The 18063-nt window shown below is 45.2% G+C and overlaps 1 protein-coding gene across 3 annotated transcripts in view; it reads right to left on the bottom strand.

The window, feature by feature from the left end:
- Positions 1-13748: 13748 nt before the first annotated feature.
- Positions 13749-18063, bottom strand: part of map3k22 (mitogen-activated protein kinase kinase kinase 22) — a 51852-nt gene continuing 47537 nt past the window's right edge. For all 3 annotated transcript variants that reach the window (XM_061239386.1, XM_061239387.1, XM_061239388.1), the window contains one exon: positions 13749-17162. In XM_061239386.1, coding sequence (XP_061095370.1) covers positions 16934-17162 — 229 coding nt within the window. In that variant the 3' untranslated portion in view covers positions 13749-16933. The remainder of the gene's footprint in view (positions 17163-18063) is intronic.

Raw genomic sequence — 18063 nt, 5'->3', positions numbered from 1 at the left:
ACTGTCAGGGTTGGGAGGTAGCACCGGCTGTGGCCACCAGGGGTTTATTATTTTCACCTGGTGCTCATTAGTGCCAATGGGGTGGCTACCTCCAGAAGGTATTTAAAGCCCTCTTTGACCATCGGTCGGGGCTTCGGTGTCACTGTTCGCTCTGCCACCTAGCCGGTATTAGCACATGGTAAGACTCAGCATTCGAGTCAGGTATTGTGCTGGTTCTGTGTTCAGAAAAGGTAAGGAAGGGGTCTGCGCGTTAGTGTGTGTACACTGCAGCCGCCTTCCTGTAGGTTCTTTTGTTCTTTGTTTCGTTTTGTTTTCGGCTCGTGTGAGTCCGTGGGTGAGGGACGTTGTCCCCGGTATTTTGTATTTTGGTTTGTGTGTTTTTTCGGAGCTGCGACTCATGAGTCTTTATTTTCGTTAGCCCAGTCTTTTATACTGGGTTGTACTTTTATTTTGGGTTTTCCCCGGTCCGGGGCAGTAGTGCTAGCCTTTACGCACTCATTTTTTGTTTGTGATTTTCGCCCTGGTTTTGGAGGGTAGTTTTATTTTCTGAGCCGTTATTTGGGGCTCTTCCTTTTATTTGTGCGGAGTTATCTCTGTGTACAGTGCTGTCTCCTCTACGCCCCCGGGGTCTTAGTGGCGGGCTCGTTTGTGGGTCCGCTTACAAGGGGTCACCCCCTTAGTCGCACCTGGCTCTCCGCACCTCCTCAACCTGATAGAACACCGAAGCCATCATGGAGAGACCAGCGACTAGTGCGGTGATTGAGGCGGGGCATTCTCCGCTGGAGGCGGTTGTAGCCGCGCAGCAGGCTGCTCTGATTAGGCAGGAACAGGGGTTACAGGTGTTGCGTGTGCAACAAACTGCTACTGCCGAACAGCAGACTATGGTGTTTCAACGCCAGGATGAAATATTGGCCAGGTTAGGTCAGCAGCAGGATGTGCTATTAGGACTCGCCGAAACCTTCCGTCAATTAGCGAGCGAGTTCCGTTCATCCCAGGCACAAGCACCAGCCCCTGATACCCCTCAACCGTCCAATCCTCCCCAACCAGTCTCTCACACTTACCCACCCATTCCACCTATGGTCAGGGAGCCCAAGCTACAGCTTCCTTTACGGTATGGTGGAGAGGCGGGGAAATGTAGGGGGTTCCTCTCCCAGTGTATAATTTTTTTTAAGTCCCAACCCTCACGTTTCTCTACTGAGGATTCTCGGGTTGCTTTTATTTTATCCCTGTTGACCGGGACGGCTCTGACCTGGGCGGATCCGCTGATCCGGGGACAGGCTCCCCTCATGAATAATTCTCAGCTCCTCATGCAAGAGATGGCACGAGTGTTCGACCACGATGTCACCGGCAAAGAGGCGGCGTCTCGGTTAACCTGGATAAAACAGGGTACCCAGAGTATTGCAGAGTTTTCGGTAGAGTTTCAGGCTCTGGCAGGGGAGACTGGGTGGGCGGACGATCCGCTCATGACCCTGTTCTCGAGCGCCTTATCCGACCCTGTCAGGGACGCTCTGGCTACCATGGAACCACCGGGTAGTTTAGGGTCGCTGATTTCTGCAGCGATCCGTATAGATAACCGGGTTCGGGAACGGGAGAGGGAGAGAGCGGGCAGAAGGGGCGGGTCAAACGGGCCGATTTCGCCTCCCCCAGGCAGGGTTGTCAGTACCGAGGGGAGACGAGGTACACACACAGGGGAGGAGCCGATGCAGCGGGACAGTGCTACCCTAGCGCGCCCTAAGAGGCGTCCCTGGAGAGAGGGGCCGTGTTTCTTGTGCAGACGGTCTGGGCATCAGATTAGGAACTGCCCCGACCTGAAGGCAAAAAGAGCAGTCCCACTAGTGGAGCGAAAGTCACTAGTGGGACTGGTTAGAGGTACCAGTTTTCGCACATTTCTCCCCGTCGAACTGACGTGGAAGGGGGGTGTGGTTAGGGCAGACGCCTTTATTGATTCCGGGGCGGTTGACAACTTTATTGACCGTCAGTGGGCTAAACACCAGAAACTGCGGGTCCAACCCTTACCACAGCCCCAATCCATCACGGCGCTTGACGGTCGCCCGTTGGGGTCGGGGGTTGTACGTCAGATGACTGAGCGGGTGGTAATGCGGATCCCGTTTCTGGGGCACCGGGAGCGTATTTATTTCTTTTTGGTGGAATCCCCGGCTTACCCGATTGTATTGGGTCATGTGTGGTTAACTAAACACCAACCCCAAATAAACTGGGGAGACCGGAGCAATCCGGTGTCCCGGTGGGGTCCGCACTGCACTAACCACTCCGATCAGACACACACTCCCGCGGCTCCTCCCATAGAGATTGACATAGAGTCAGAGTTGGACGAAGAGGAGGCTAGGCGGTTCCCCAGCCCTCAGATTAGGACTCCGGACACGGAGGAGCAGGTGGAGAGTCTGGAATGGGATTCAGCCTGCGATTGGAATCCCCCCGTTGACGAGGGGGAGGGCAGTGACGTCACTGACTGGGACTCCGAGAGTCTTTTTCGGGCTTCTGACAGTGGGGAGGAGGGCCGGATGATAGGGGCGATTGCGTTTCCACTCCCACCTAATGTGCCCAGGGAATATAGCAAGGTAGCGGAGGTATTTAGCAAACAACGGGCCACTACGTTACCTCCGCACCGGTCATATGACTGTGCTATTGAACTATTCCCTAGTACAATCCCGCCCAGAGGTGCGCTTTATTCATTGTCGGTGCCTGAGAGCGAGTCTATGAAGGAATATATTTGCGACGCATTGGCGAACGGGTTCATTAGACCGTCTACATCACCGGCGGGGGCAGGATTCTTTTTTGTAAAAAAGAAAGACGGGGGTCTAAGACCCTGCATTGATTATAGGGGGTTAAATGCTATAACCATCAAAAATAGGTACCCCCTGCCGCTGATGAACTCAGCGTTCGAGCGTCTGCAGTTGGCGTCCGTTTTTTCCAAGCTCGACCTCCGTAATGCGTACAATCTTGTACGCATACGCGAGGGCGACGAATGGAAAACGGCTTTTAACACGCACACCGGTCATTATGAATACCTGGTCATGCTGTTTGGCCTCACCAACGCCCCTGCAGTATTTCAGGCGCTGGTTAATGATGTGCTCAGGGAGATGCTGGAGAAATTTGTGTTTGTCTATCTGGATGATATTTTAATTTTCTCCAACAATATCGCTGAACACATTCAGCACGTGACTCTGGTTCTGACACGCCTTTTAGAAGCTCGCCTGTTTGTCAAGGCGGATAAATGCGTTTTTCACGCTAACACCGTTTCGTTTCTTGGGTTTATTGTGTCGGCGGGAAAAACCGAAATGGACCCAGCGAAAGTAGCGGCTGTTAGGAATTGGCCTACTCCTGAATCTATCAAGCAGGTGCAGAGATTCTTAGGGTTTGCCAATTTCTATCGCCGTTTTATTAGAAATTTTAGCACGGTGGTTGCACCCATCACTGCGCTTACCAGGAAGACTGCTCCGGCGCGCTTTGTGTGGACTCCCCGTGCGGAGGCGGCGTTTGTGGAGTTAAAAAGAAGATTCTGTACCGAACCTATCCTATTAACTCCAAACCCTTCGCTTCCATTTATTGTGGAGGTCGATGCCTCCGAGCTGGGGGTGGGCGCCATTCTATCACAATGGTCTCCTCTAGACCAAAAAGTGCATCCCTGTGCGTTTTTCTCTCGGTCGCTGTCCCAGGCCGAGAGAAATTACGACGTGGGGGATAGGGAACTTCTGGCGGTCAAACTAGCCCTGGAAGAGTGGCGCCACTGGCTGGAGGGGGCGGAGCATCCGTTCACGGTGTGGACGGACCACAAAAATCTCGAATACATAAAAACTGCCAAGACACGCAACTCGCGTCAGGCCCGCTGGGCGCTGTTTTTTGTGCGTTTTTCGTTTATTCTGACATACCGTCCAGGGTCAAAAAACACGAAACCCGACGCCCTCTCCCGGGTGTTTGATAATACCGACAGGGAGCACACTCCTCAACCCATTCTCCCTAGAGATCAGATAGTGGCGCCAGTGATCTGGAAGGTTGAGTCGGCAGTACGAAGGGCTTTGCGCCTAGAGCCGGATCCAGGAGGGGGTCCGCCTCATTGCCTCTTCGTGCCCGCTGGGGTCCGGTCCCAGGTGCTGCAGTGGGGACATGCCTCACAGCTGGCAGGGCATCCCGGGGTTCACCGCACCAGGGATTTTTTGTCCAGGCGGTTCTGGTGGCCCGGGATGGAAAAGGACGTTCGGGAGTTTGTGGCCGCCTGTTCGGTCTGTGCCCGCAGCAAGGGCTCGCACCAGCCTCCCTCAGGGCTATTACGGCCATTACCCATCCCGAGGCGTCCTTGGAGCCACGTGGCCCTAGATTTTATTACGGGGTTGCCGTCATCTGAAAGCAACACGGTTATTTTGGTGGTGGTCGATCGGTTTTCCAAGGCGGCTCATTTTGTGGCGCTACCAAAATTAACGTCCGCAGCGGAAACCGCACGGTTGGTGGTCGACCACATTTTTAGATTACATGGTCTGCCTCAGGACGTGGTGTCTGACCGCGGACCCCAGTTCGCGTCTCGTTTCTGGCGTGCGTTCTGCTCTCTGTTAGGGGCCTCTGTGAGTCTCTCATCGGGCTTTCACCCAGAGACCAATGGGCAGACGGAACGCACAAACCAGACGCTGGAGAACACACTCCGGTGTCTAGCCGCTGCTAACCCCAATTCATGGAGTCGCAAACTCATGTGGGCAGAGTACGCGCACAACACTCTGCGCAACGCCTCCACAGGGCTCTCGCCCTTTGAGGCTCAATTTGGTTACGCTCCGCCACTGTTCCCGGAACTGGAGAGGGGGGTTGAGGTGCCCTCCGCAGAGGCTTTTGTTCGGCGGTGCCGGGTCACCTGGAATAAAGTACGGGCTGCGCTCCTACGGGCTACGGCTACCCAAAAGAGGCTGGCCGACAGGCGTCGCCGGTCAGCCCCCTCCTACAGGGTAGGGCAGAGAGTGTGGCTGTCCACTCGGGATCTGCCATTGCGGGTCGAGTCCCGTAAGCTTGCTCCTCGCTACGTGGGCCCTTTCAGAATTATTAAAAAAATCAATCCGGTGACGGTGCGCCTCCAACTGCCCCGGTCAATGAGAATTCACCCCACCTTCCATGTCTCCCGCCTTAAACCGGTGCTGACAAGTGTGCTGGCCCCGGCGGAGGCTCCTCCTCCACCTCCACGGCTCATTGATGGGGGCCCGGCCTATACGGTGCGCCGCATCCTGGCTGAGCGCCGCGTGGGCAGGGGTAAGCAGTACCTCGTCGACTGGGAGGGCTATGGCCCCGAGGAGCGCTCTTGGGTCCCCTCTAGGGACATTTTGGACCCAGAGCTCATCCGCGAATTCCGCAGGCGGGGGGCTGAAGGATCGTCTGGGGCCGCTCCTTAGAAGGGGGGTCCTGTCAGGGTTGGGAGGTAGCACCGGCTGTGGCCACCAGGGGTTTATTATTTTCACCTGGTGCTCATTAGTGCCAATGGGGTGGCTACCTCCAGAAGGTATTTAAAGCCCTCTTTGACCATCGGTCGGGGCTTCGGTGTCACTGTTCGCTCTGCCACCTAGCCGGTATTAGCACATGGTAAGACTCAGCATTCGAGTCAGGTATTGTGCTGGTTCTGTGTTCAGAAAAGGTAAGGAAGGGGTCTGCGCGTTAGTGTGTGTACACTGCAGCCGCCTTCCTGTAGGTTCTTTTGTTCTTTGTTTCGTTTTGTTTTCGGCTCGTGTGAGTCCGTGGGTGAGGGACGTTGTCCCCGGTATTTTGTATTTTGGTTTGTGTGTTTTTTCGGAGCTGCGACTCATGAGTCTTTATTTTCGTTAGCCCAGTCTTTTATACTGGGTTGTACTTTTATTTTGGGTTTTCCCCGGTCCGGGGCAGTAGTGCTAGCCTTTACGCACTCATTTTTTGTTTGTGATTTTCGCCCTGGTTTTGGAGGGTAGTTTTATTTTCTGAGCCGTTATTTGGGGCTCTTCCTTTTATTTGTGCGGAGTTATCTCCGTGTACAGTGCTGTCTCCTCTACGCCCCCGGGGTCTTAGTGGCGGGCTCGTTTGTGGGTCCGCTTACAAGGGGTCACCCCCTTAGTCGCACCTGGCTCTCCGCACCTCCTCAACCTGATAGGTACAGAAGTCAAGGCAAAGGGGTGTCTATCATGAATCTCAATAATAAGGCTTACACAAAATCGGCACTTACTACGATCAACGTTCTGACAAAGAAGCATACTGAGAATGGGGTTTAAATACAAGAGGGAAGGTGACAATCTAGGCGGGGCAGAGAAAAATGTGGGCTAAACAAATTGACAACAGGTGGGAAAACATAATGGGTTAATAACATAATAACAGAGGGGAGACGAAAACGCGGACTGGATGCACGAAACCAACATGTAGAAAACATACGGCTCCGGATTAGGGAGTAGACATTGCACAGGTTGAAGACATAGTGATAGTTAAGAGACAGGTGCGAACACTTCGCTGAAACAAATGAGGAACAAGGGATAGCATATGAAGGCGGAGTTATAGAACAGCGAACTGTTAGAAAAAATGTTTTTGCACATAACGTGAATAATCAGGTTTATGTGTAATGAACCTGATTCAGAATATGCAAATAAGAAATTATATGAATCTATATGAAATATAGCAGTAATAAGCGCATTGAAATATAGGGGGCAGTCTCTGCTAACATGTTTCATATGAGAAACGGGTTAGCAGAAATTCCTATATATATATCCTTTTTCCTTTTTTCAAAATCAGCGCTTTTGAGGAAAAGTTGAAAACATCAACAGGAAGCAAGCCAGGGACAGGCACAAATATCCCCAAAGGAAATCAGGTGGAAGGAAGTCTGCTCCTAAGTGGCAGCACACAAAGAGATGCGAATCCCTGGTTTCAACATCCCATGAAATGCAGATGCAGAGTAGGAAGGAAAACACTAAGATAAGTGATGTTTCACATCTCACCGTCCAAAGCAAATATTCTGCTTACACACTTAAGAGAAAATTTTAACATTTTAAGTAGTCCCTCCACAGCAGCATGAAGATAACCCTGGAAGAGGTTATATTTTAACTTTAAGAGGTTAAGTTTAACTCTTCATAGTGAATGTCAACATACAATTCTTATTGTACTCTTCTTTTTTAAGTTTTTATTCTTTAATTAAGAATTACATTCAACTTCTTTCTTTGCAATGTTTTCGTTTAGTTTTTGTCTTTAAGAAAGTGAAGAAAAAAAATGCTACAAAAATAAATAAATGAATAAATGGAAAAATAGTAATTAAAAAAAATAGCGAAGAGATATTGCGTAATAAATGGTGTCGAGGACCCGGCCCTAGGCCCCCCTGATGAGAGATTGACGGGGGATGGGTTAGAAAGGAATGCATTGTTAACCCCTCGCACACGCCATCGAGGTGGTAGTAAGAACGCCCGTAAGAAGAAAAATATGTGGTTCAGAGAATGAGCAGCCATACTTGTCAGTAGAGGAGTCTGAAGTCGGGGGACTTAGATTTAGGGTTTTAAGGAGCAAGGTTAAAGTTCTGACTGAGAATACCCCAACCCTACAGGGGAGGGGCACAATGCCCGGCTAAAGAAAAACAAAAATAAGGAAAACGGAAGGGATGTCAATACCGAAAGAAAATTAATGATTAATGGCGGATGATTTACACTCAGCTATTGGCTGGATGTCCTTTGTAGATCCCTTAAGGCGCCACAAAAAGGGGCACCTGAAGAGGGTGTTGGGATGGTGGCAGGCTTTAACGTCTGGCTTGCATGAAATCAAAGTTTGGAGGAAGTCAAGGAGAGATTATGAAACTGACACAGACACCAGTGATGAATAGGTTCATTAAAAACAACATAAGGGCTAGTGTTTTTCCACTCATATATTAAGATGGGGGAAATTCCCAAACCAGAGGGGCCCATGACATAAAATATTGGGGACAGTTCTTTTGAGGTATGAGAAAATGACAATTGGAAAAACAGAAATAATTAATATGATCATTAAAAAACAGGTTATATAAAAGATAAATGTCTTCCCGCTTGACATAATGGGGGCATTTCTTATCAAAAAAGGTACACTTTTGTATGCAAAAAAGATATATAAGGGATACGTTTTTAGACCTTAGAGCAGGATCCCAGAATTTGGCTTCAGAAGATATCTACGAGCTGGTGAAGAGAGAGCAACACAAGACAGCTGTAGTCAAGCTGGAGTGGCGCGCTCCCTCTGCGCGCCACTCCAGGATATGGATATGGAGAGAGGAGTGATGTACGCGGTGCGGACTCAGCCCAAGAGTTGTGGCAGCGGGACTGATGTCGAAGAGGTGTTCACGCGCATCCCTCATCATACAGAAAAGCTGGTGAAAGAGTTAAAGGGCTTTTACAACATGCTTGGAGCCGTGAACTGCACCTGGAGGCCAACAGACGGGACGCGGGGTTCCTCCACGCTACAGAACACCTTCCTGCTGGACCCACGCAAGAACCTGAAGCCTCCCCCCCTAACCTCAGTGTCAGTGAGGAGAGGCATATGCTGCGGCTGCACTGCAAAACCCCCGACGTGTTCGAAGAAATACCAGTGCACATCCCAGACAACAGGCAGGAGAAGTACGAAGTGCAAAGTCACGTCTTTCGAAAGTCTGGGTCCTGATCCTGCCCCAGATTCCCAAACCAATGCAGCTGTTCAAAGAGCTCATCAACAGCAAGGAGGAGGGATCAAATCCCGCAGAAAACGAGATGGCTATATTTAGGGCATGAGTGGTAATTATAATCTATATTACTTGTAGAAGTAGGAAAAGTAATACATAGAAGTAATACATTATAAGTTTCCTTTTAATGGAAAACAGAAAATAAGAAACATAAATGATGCAAATCCGTCTATACCTACTGCATGAAGCCATCCAACATAATTCCATAAAAAAACACCAAAACAGATGCAACTGTCTGACACATTAACACTGAAACACATGCTTCACACTAAACACCAAAACACTTCACATTGAAATGAATTTAATAATACATTATATTAACACGCCTCACAGCAAGGAGGTCCTGGGTTTGAATCCCCGTCGGCTGGGGCCTCTCTGTGTGGAGTTTGCATGTTCTCCCCGTGTCTGCGTGGGTTTCCTCCGGGTACTCTGGTTTCCTCCCACAGTCCAAAGACATGCAGGTTAGGCTGATTGGAGAGTCTAAATTGCCCGTAGGTATGAGTGTGTGAGTGAATGGTGTGTGTGCCCTGCGATGGACTGGCGACCTGTCCAGGGTGTATTCCTGCCTTTTGGCCCAATGTGTGCTAGGATAGGCTCCAGCCCCCCTGCGACCCTGATCAGGATAAGCGGGTTCAGATAATGGATGGATGGATGGATTATATTAACAACTTTTTTTCCATCTTTTCTTATCTTTTCCAAATTTCAGTTCAGCTCCCTGGAGCTAACCAGACAATCAGAACAGAGGTTTATTGATATCAATGAGCTTTAAAGACACAGTCACTGGACTAAAACAGTCTGTTCTTGGTAAAGCTCATGAGGGGAGCTGGAGAATTGACATGTAAAACTAGATAGATTGTTCTTCTGGATATCAGGATCTGAAGTAAAACAAGTTTGAACATGGTACATTTAATATTTTGCTGGGAACAAATGTCCTACATCAACTTTTCGATATCACCATCATCCTACATAATTTCAGGTAAAAGACCAAACTGTGAGCAGGAGTACAACTGAAAGAGCTGGTGATATTCAATTCAATTAAAACTTTATTTCAGACTCGGAGTCCAGATGAAAGACAAGACATAACACAAAATGAATTGCATACAAGAGGTCATAAAAACAACAGCATCGTTTAAAATATATATTAACGTCTTACAAAGAGACGCCTGTACCAATGTCTCCACAGCTGGGATTGATAATGTGTAGTGCTAAACCTTATGTTAGACCAGAATGATTTCATTAAGCCAGCAATTATTTTTTTAGTGGTCACTACATAGCTGTGTCCGGTTACTCACTTCCTCATGAAAGGCCGCTGCACTGACTGAGCCCAGCTGCCTGATAAGGTCACCCACCACTTCCTCTGGCTTCCCTCACCGCTGTAGAAAAGCAGACGCACGCATGGTGCTCTATTTGTTAATGCTCGTATGCCAACCGCTCCCAGAAGTGGATGGCTCCATTTCGGAAGAAGCTGTCTGCTTCCCATAGCCTGCTGTCTGTTGCCTTTACCAGGGAAAAAGGCATGCATTGGTTGCTTCAGATCTCACTGTGTCCTACCACTGTACCACTCATTCAGGCTGCACTGAGCCGTATGGACTGTGCTAGGACCCCCTGTACCTAGCACTGGACTGCTATTAACCCCTGTAGTCAAGCTAAGTTTACGATTGCTCACTCCCTGATAATGATCAGGCATGGGTTATATATGGTTGATACAACAGACAAAACCGTTTTAAGGATATCAAGGTGTGCTCAGGTCAGGCACCACATATTCTGGTTGCATTAATGTTTGTGAGGCATTTTTACACACTCCCTCACTAAACGTATCTAATAGCTCATCTATGTGTCACTTAAGTCACTTACTATTATATACTGTTTTCCTGTTATCAGATTGTTTGACAAATGTTTTCAGGGTCATAATATGGAAGTGGTACAGTACATTATATTTTCCTACCTTTCTTTCTGTGCAAGTGCTGTGCAGCAAATTTTAAGTTTAAAAATCAATGTTAGATGAGATGAAGCTACTAGCTAACAGGCTAATTGTCAGGTTAATGTCAAGTGTCTCCGAGAATCAAAATGTATCTAAGATAGCAAAATTTGACAAGGAAGCAGTTTTAGCTACGAAAGCAAAATATTGCAAAATAGAACAAAATAAGACCACAAGAGAACTGGGGAATGAGGATGTAGTGAAGGGAGTGGTCCATGGAGGAAAGAGGAAGAAAAGGAGCACAGTAAATGCAGATAATGTGAATATCTGAAAGTAAACATGAGAAGAGAGAGAGAGAGAGAGAGAGAGAGAGTGAGAGAGAGAGAATTATTGACACCCTTGATAAAAAAGCACAAAAAATACTGCAAACTAAAAAAATTATACTGTTATTGGCATAAACCTTATTTTCAATGTGCTTTATGAATGAATCAATTATTTATGACCCCAGAAAACACGTTTCACAATTATAGTATTGGAACCCCTGGTTTAATACTTTGTGCAACCACCCCTGGCAAAGATGACAGGGCCCTTTCCTATAATTTGTGATTTGGTTAGAGAACACATATGGAGGGATTTTTGACCATTCCTCCATGCAGAACATTTCTGAATCATTGATATCCTTGGGACAACCCCCTGCACAGTTCAGACCACAGGTTTTTGATGGGATTTATATCTGGAGATTGAGCTGGACATTGCAGGGTTATTGTCCTACTGGACAATCTACCTATCTATGATCATTCTCAACTTTTTAGCAGAAACAACCAGATTTTCTGCCAAAATTTCCAACAACAATGTGTTTATCCATGCAAATTGTCACGTGTCAGGTCTGTCTTGCCTTGTTTTTATGTTTTATCATTTGTCTTAGTCACTATTTGTCTTACCATGTATTAAGTTAGTCTAGGTTCGTCATGTTGTTTAGTTTGTTTCTTGTTACGATTTATTTTCTTGTCATGTCTAGTTATGTTTAGTTACGATTATTTTACCTTGTTATGTTGAGTGGTTATCGTCTTAGTTCGTTTTGTGTTATGTTTTGATTTATGTTTATTGTTACGCAGACTGGTCACTGTTTAAACATACACTTTACACATGTCTTTCTGCAAACCTTGCGTTCCGCCTTTCTCTCTCTCTTTCTGTCATTTACACCCTAATTGTTTCTATTTGTCTATTTACTAAAACTACTAATGTTAGATCAGGATTGGGTAGAACTAACAAACTAATCATGTGTTCATGTTACCTTACGTTTCTCATGCATGTCATTTACTAATTTACTAATGCTAGGGAAAGATAGGTTTATTACTAACGATTACTAATTACCTTGTGTAACTTGTCATCCATCGCACCTGTTTTCCATTTCCTTGCTGCGCTCTAACTAATTGTCTACACCTGTCTACACCTGCATTTATAGCCCAGTTGCGCTGCTGTTCGTTGCGAAATTGTCTGCCTCTTGTACGTCAAAGCAACTCTTGAGCATTACTGTCATTAATTACGCGTTAAGATCCAAGCCTGTTTGCCGACCATTGATTATTGATTTCTGTTTCGTTTACCATCGTTTGTTTTTCGACCACGTCCTTGCCTACCGTTTTTGTACCTTTGCCTCGCTGATTGTTTTATGGTTTCGACTTCCGCATCACCCTCGACTACGACCCTGCCTGCCGTCTCACAAATTCTGGATCTTGGAACATGGAACATGGAACATGAAGGGAACATTTTTGACATTTTTAACAATCACCCTTTTGCAGTTTTATTACATTAGTTGTTTGTATTCTATAAATATGAATGCAACAATTATTTGGGACGTCAAAGACTCAACTACAAGGGGGCAAAGTGAATAGAGTTAACTAGTGCCCCAGGACCACTGGCAGGAAAAAACATCTCCAAACCATTACCCACATGACCCACCTCCATATGTGCATTCCTCTTTCGCAGACAAACATCGTTGATGGTGTGTATGGCAAAAAAGTTAAATTGTGGTCTCATCTGACCACTCTCATCTGGCACTCTCTTTCAGACATAATTCCAATGATGTTTGGCAAACTCCTAGGTTATATTTATTGTGCTCAGTGAAGGATTTCTTAGTGCCATCCTTCTAAAGAGTTTGTTAATATGGAGGTGGTGTTTTGTAGTTATTGATGAGACTACAAGATCTCTATCATTTTTAAACTTAAAGTTCCTCAGAAATATTCACTGAGATGAGAGTCCTTGGAAGTCCTGCAGAGGAAGTCTATCTTTTTTTGTTGTAAAATGTCAACCTTTTTTGACATAAAATCTGAAGAACTGTTTTTGCCGAAGCACAACAGTCTTAATGTGGGTATTGAATATGCTTTATTTTATGCAAGAATATCAGACTATACACTGTTGAAAACTAAATTTGAGTGATTTTAGTCATTAGCTAAAATGCTTTTCATTCATCACTTCAATAACATGCCCCTAGTTGGTTCTTTATGCCTTGTGGTTGGCACCTTGCATGGCAGCCAATCAGTGTTGGTGTTGGTGTGTGAGTGTGTATGTGAATTGGTGAATGAGAAGCATCAATTGTACAGTGCTTTGGATGAAGGCGCAAAATACCATTTGTTGAGCAGAATTTATATTCTGGTAATTCAATAATGGTAATTCCAATAGAGAACCTACAAGTAAACAATGGACATTTTATGGACATGCCATGAAAAGGACATTAACTTTATATTATTTCTTGCAGTATGTGGATTTCCAAAATTCAGAGAAGGTGAGGTCCCCCAACACTTGTTTTGCCACCCACATGTAACAAAATACAGAACTGTTGTTGCTAAAGCAATGGCATCTTAAAATAGGTTAGACAAACAGAACCATGAGTTTTAAGTTATATCTATCTAAAAATTGCCTTGTGAAAAAGGGAATACAAAAAAAAATGGCCCAGGGATAAGACTTAAGGGGTTATACAACAATATATTGAAGACACAGTCACTAATATACTGAGTTGAAATGCACAAGATAAGAACTGATGATCAAATAATAGGTAAACTCAGTTTACAAGGTGGCAGCATCAAGATTTGTAAGAGGGACAGCAGATTTTTATCCATTATCTCCAGACACGGAAAAAGGAAAAAATGACAAAAGATAGTGTGGTCTTAAAAAACATTTACTTTATGCTCTTACATGTACATGAATCAATTACAGGGTACATGTTGCCAGGCTTTGTCATAAAGGCCAATGAACACCATTCTAAGCCTCAGTCGAAGCCTATTAGATAATCATACCAAACTTCTTCTTCTTTTTTTTTCTTTTTTTTCAAATAAGTTGACCCAGTCCAGATCACAATATATTTTTATATAAAATGTCTAATTTTCAAAAGTGCAGTATAATATGTATTTTCTATACAATCGTTTTCATGAAAAGTACTTTGGCTAAGCAAACCTAACCACTATACTGTACAGATCCAAGCTCTGTACTTAATTTTGGATACAGAACAGAATTGACACTCAAACAATGAATGCTTTTCAACACTGAACTAATTCAGTGAACTGATTGTTCCCTGAAAAGCATAATTGGAGAAGGCACTGATTACATATTACAATACAGATTTTTTCACCATTCAAAACATTTTGTGGTAACTATGTTGCACATACTTTTTTACAGATTGAAAACAACACTGATTTATTCAGCTTCAATGTTTTGAAAGCCTTGGTGGTGTCACCTATTTGTTCATCAAACTCTGTTGAACAGTGCTTAGCTGCAAAATGGCACTTGCCCGCAATGCCATTAAAAGCATTATCCACAACAAGAAGTCCATGAAAGGTTTAATTATGAGACAACAGTATAAGAGCCTTTAAAACACAGCTTGGCACTGTGGGCACCTTAAAGCAGAGATTCCCAAACTTTTTCCCAAAACAATGTTCACAAATTTGTGTGGCTCCAACACCCCACCCACACACACCTCATGCTAACAACACCATTTGGCCATGACTATACTGGTGATATACCACAACCTCTTGTGCCTCTGTAGTTGGGTTGTTGTGATGTTTGACATATAGTAGCAATAGTAGCCTACATTCACATATTTTATAGAGACAAAAATGTAGAACTTTTCCCCAAAAGTTTTTCAGGTTACCTCACCCTCAAATCAAAGGATCCCACATTGGATCCCACAGTTTGGAAAGGACCCCACATTGGGTCCCACAGAACCCTTGTCTTGAGAGGCTCATTCCTGAATCCTCGGTAACATTTCTGGGGTTAGTTCAGCAAGTAAAAGACTACACTTAAGGTATTGGGTACAATTACGCAATGGAGCACTACCTTTATACTGTACATCCCATCAGGATCTCTGAAACATTGTGCTTTCAACTACCTGACTGCTTCTGAATGTGTGGTTGTGCTCATTGGCGTACCTTCAGTGTTTACGGAAAAGGACGAATGCATTTGCTTTCAATTTCTGATATTTTGACTATCCAAGTGGAGCATTAGCTGTGTTAACTGTATTGGAAGCCCATAACTGCATTCCCACTGATCTACCTCAGTTGCAATTCTGTACCAGAGTCAAGCTGGAGGCATTCCACAGCAAAGTGACCCAGGCTGACAGAGTCTTGGCCAACCCCAGATTTCACAGTAAGCTGGCCTCAAGGTAGTCAATGAGACACACATATGTTTAGTCTACATAAAATACCACGTCCAGACATTATCTAAGTAATTACTCATAACAAGACGGCAGTCTTTGTCATGATATATTTTCTATGGTTCCCACAGGACATATTTTCCCAACCAAGCATGTTGAAAATGAACATAACTGCATAATTTGCCGTGCTATTTTAGGGTAGCATAGTAGAAGCCAAAAGCATAACCACCGGAATACTGTCCTCCATTATAGGATAATGAGCAAACATCACTCATTTACAAATAAATATGATATTATCTGGATCTATGCAGTATGGAAAAAAAAGATTTTTAAAGCTTTTATGAGGTCAGTAGCGCTGCAAGGTACCGTATTCAGTTGGATTAGAATGGTACAAACAACTAAGGTGTATCTGTAGAAATACAGCTTTGGGCTAAACAGTTCGGCAGATCAAGTTAGCTTTGTACAACTAGACAACATACTTGTTGGACACACCAAATTTAAGCACAAAAAGCTGGTTTCAGCTATCATGAAATGTTTATTTTCTAATTTAGGAGTAACCAAATGACAGCATTGATGTGTGCTACAATGAGCATCACCACTCACAATGTAAAACGTACTGACTTCCTTACCCTTAAAATGGGATTTATTTACAATCTTTGGTCATATCTATGAAGCTGGAGAATACGCACTTTGATCCGACTGAACAAGTCTAATTCACACACATCTACCAATTCTCAATGGAGTATTGCTTATGTTTAGTATACACCATCCAACCTATCAAAACAATGAAAGAAGTTTGCTTCTTTCTGTAAACACAACAAACCAAAAGATGAAGATTTTTACATTATAAAAATTATAAAAATGTATTTTTTATAAAAAAAAATAATACTCTAATTTGTACATTTGAAATCGAAGATATTTACTGTCCGTGATCATGACAAAAAAGTGCAAGATAATTGTCTGCATGTTGGGGTGGGATAATTACATTGTTATCCTATATGTATACCATTATATAAGCCTTAGTAATTCGTGGGAGTGCTTTGAATAATGTCGTTGCATGGAGCACACACAGACTGGCTCACTGAAGACATTGGACAAAAAATGCTCCATCATTAATAATAATAAATGAATTTCTCTGAAGCACATTCTATCCATACAACATAATCTTGTGGTTATTTTGCAACCAATGTAATCAAGTCAAAAACCTGGAGGTGACTGAGAAATAACAAGGGATTTTGGTTGGCGTTTACAGTTCTAACAAGTGTTGGCAAAAACAGAAAAGCTGTGCTTAATCTGTATTCATACAGGGTGGATTTTTCAGACTGTTTGAGAACAACATTTCTATTTCATGTGAGGCCCACTTCTCAAGTGTCTTCCTGCGGTCCCATAACAACACAGGGCTAGCGTTCTGGCTAAATCCTAACCCTGGTGTTACTCCCAGTATACGTAACAGCTGGCGGTTGTTGTTTTTTGGTGTGGGAACACAAACATCCCAGTCAGGGTTCAGCCCCGGTAGGACTGCTGAAGGTTCCACGTCGGCCTGCGTTCGACAGCATTGCGGTTTGGCGGTGCTCTCGATGCTGACAGAGCGGCTGTTGAGGGCGGCGGGGCCAGGATACTCCGGAAGGCAGAGCGGTGACTGTCATTCAGAAGGTAAGGAGTGCTGAGGGGGGCAACACAATGCTGGGGGGAAGGGGAATTAGAAGACCCCCTGGACAAAGGGGTGACTCAGCAGCCCCTCGGCTGTGGGCCGCCGCTTCTCCTCCACGAACACCTGCCGCACGAAGTCCCGGCAAGAGTCGGACACGCCCTCCGGAAGGGCGGGTTTGGTGGGCTGCGTGGCGATCTTGAAGATGGCCGCCATGGCCTCGAACTCGGCCCACGGAGGCTTCTGCGTCAGCATCTCCACCACCGTGCAGGCCACGCTCCTGAGGCGACACAAACGTCATCCGGTCAGCACAAATCAAACAAAGCACATCTGACGTGAACGTTCACAGCAAACTATGTTTGCAGCAAACGGATACTGCTGAAAGATTTTAAGTGAACATGCTCTTTAGTTTGGCATCAATGTCTTTTTAGTAATACAAATGAAAGCGACTTTACTATAACAGGCAAACAATATAAAAATAATAAATTCTCTAGGTGTTTTCCCTATCAGCAGCCATTTTTGTTTGCCGTGCACTACCTTTTCAAAATGTTTGCTATGTTCACTAACGTTTGTGGCGAACAGAAAAGTTTTAATTATGTTGGCCTTATTGAACGCACGTCTGCTGAAGCTGCCACAGAAGGACAATGCAAAATGCAATGCAAACTAATGCTAAATGATGAGTAAGGAACGGACATACAGTACAGTCCGTAAGTATTTGGACAGCGATACAATTTCTGTTCTTTTAGCTCTGCACTCCAGCATATTGGATTTGAAATTAAACTATTTGAAATGACTGCAGGGCGGCACGGATGGTGCAGTGCGTAGCACTGCCGCCTCACAGCAAGGAGGTCCTGGGTTTGAATCCCCGTCTGTGTGGAGTTTGCATGTTCTCCCCGTGTCTGCGTGGGTTTCCTCCGGGTACTCCGGTTTCCTCCCACAGTCCAAAGACATGCAGGTTAGGCTGCCTCAGTACCTCTGGCCTGTGCTTAAATGACTGATTTTTACACAGGGCACTGATGACCTGAGGGGGTCCTGATGTGAACCGAATATGCTTCTGATATAAAAAGATTAGTAATATGTGACCCGCTATATCAAAAGCAGTTGTATTGACTCCAAAATGTATTGAGATTGTATTTAGAAACTAATCGATACCATTTATAATGATACCAAAGTTATATCTC

This window comes from Conger conger, chromosome 4 (assembly GCF_963514075.1).
Source record: "Conger conger chromosome 4, fConCon1.1, whole genome shotgun sequence".
Taxonomy (NCBI): domain Eukaryota; kingdom Metazoa; phylum Chordata; class Actinopteri; order Anguilliformes; family Congridae; genus Conger; species Conger conger.
Note: the sequence above shows the minus strand (reverse complement) of the source record. Positions and strands in the feature narration are given on the sequence as shown.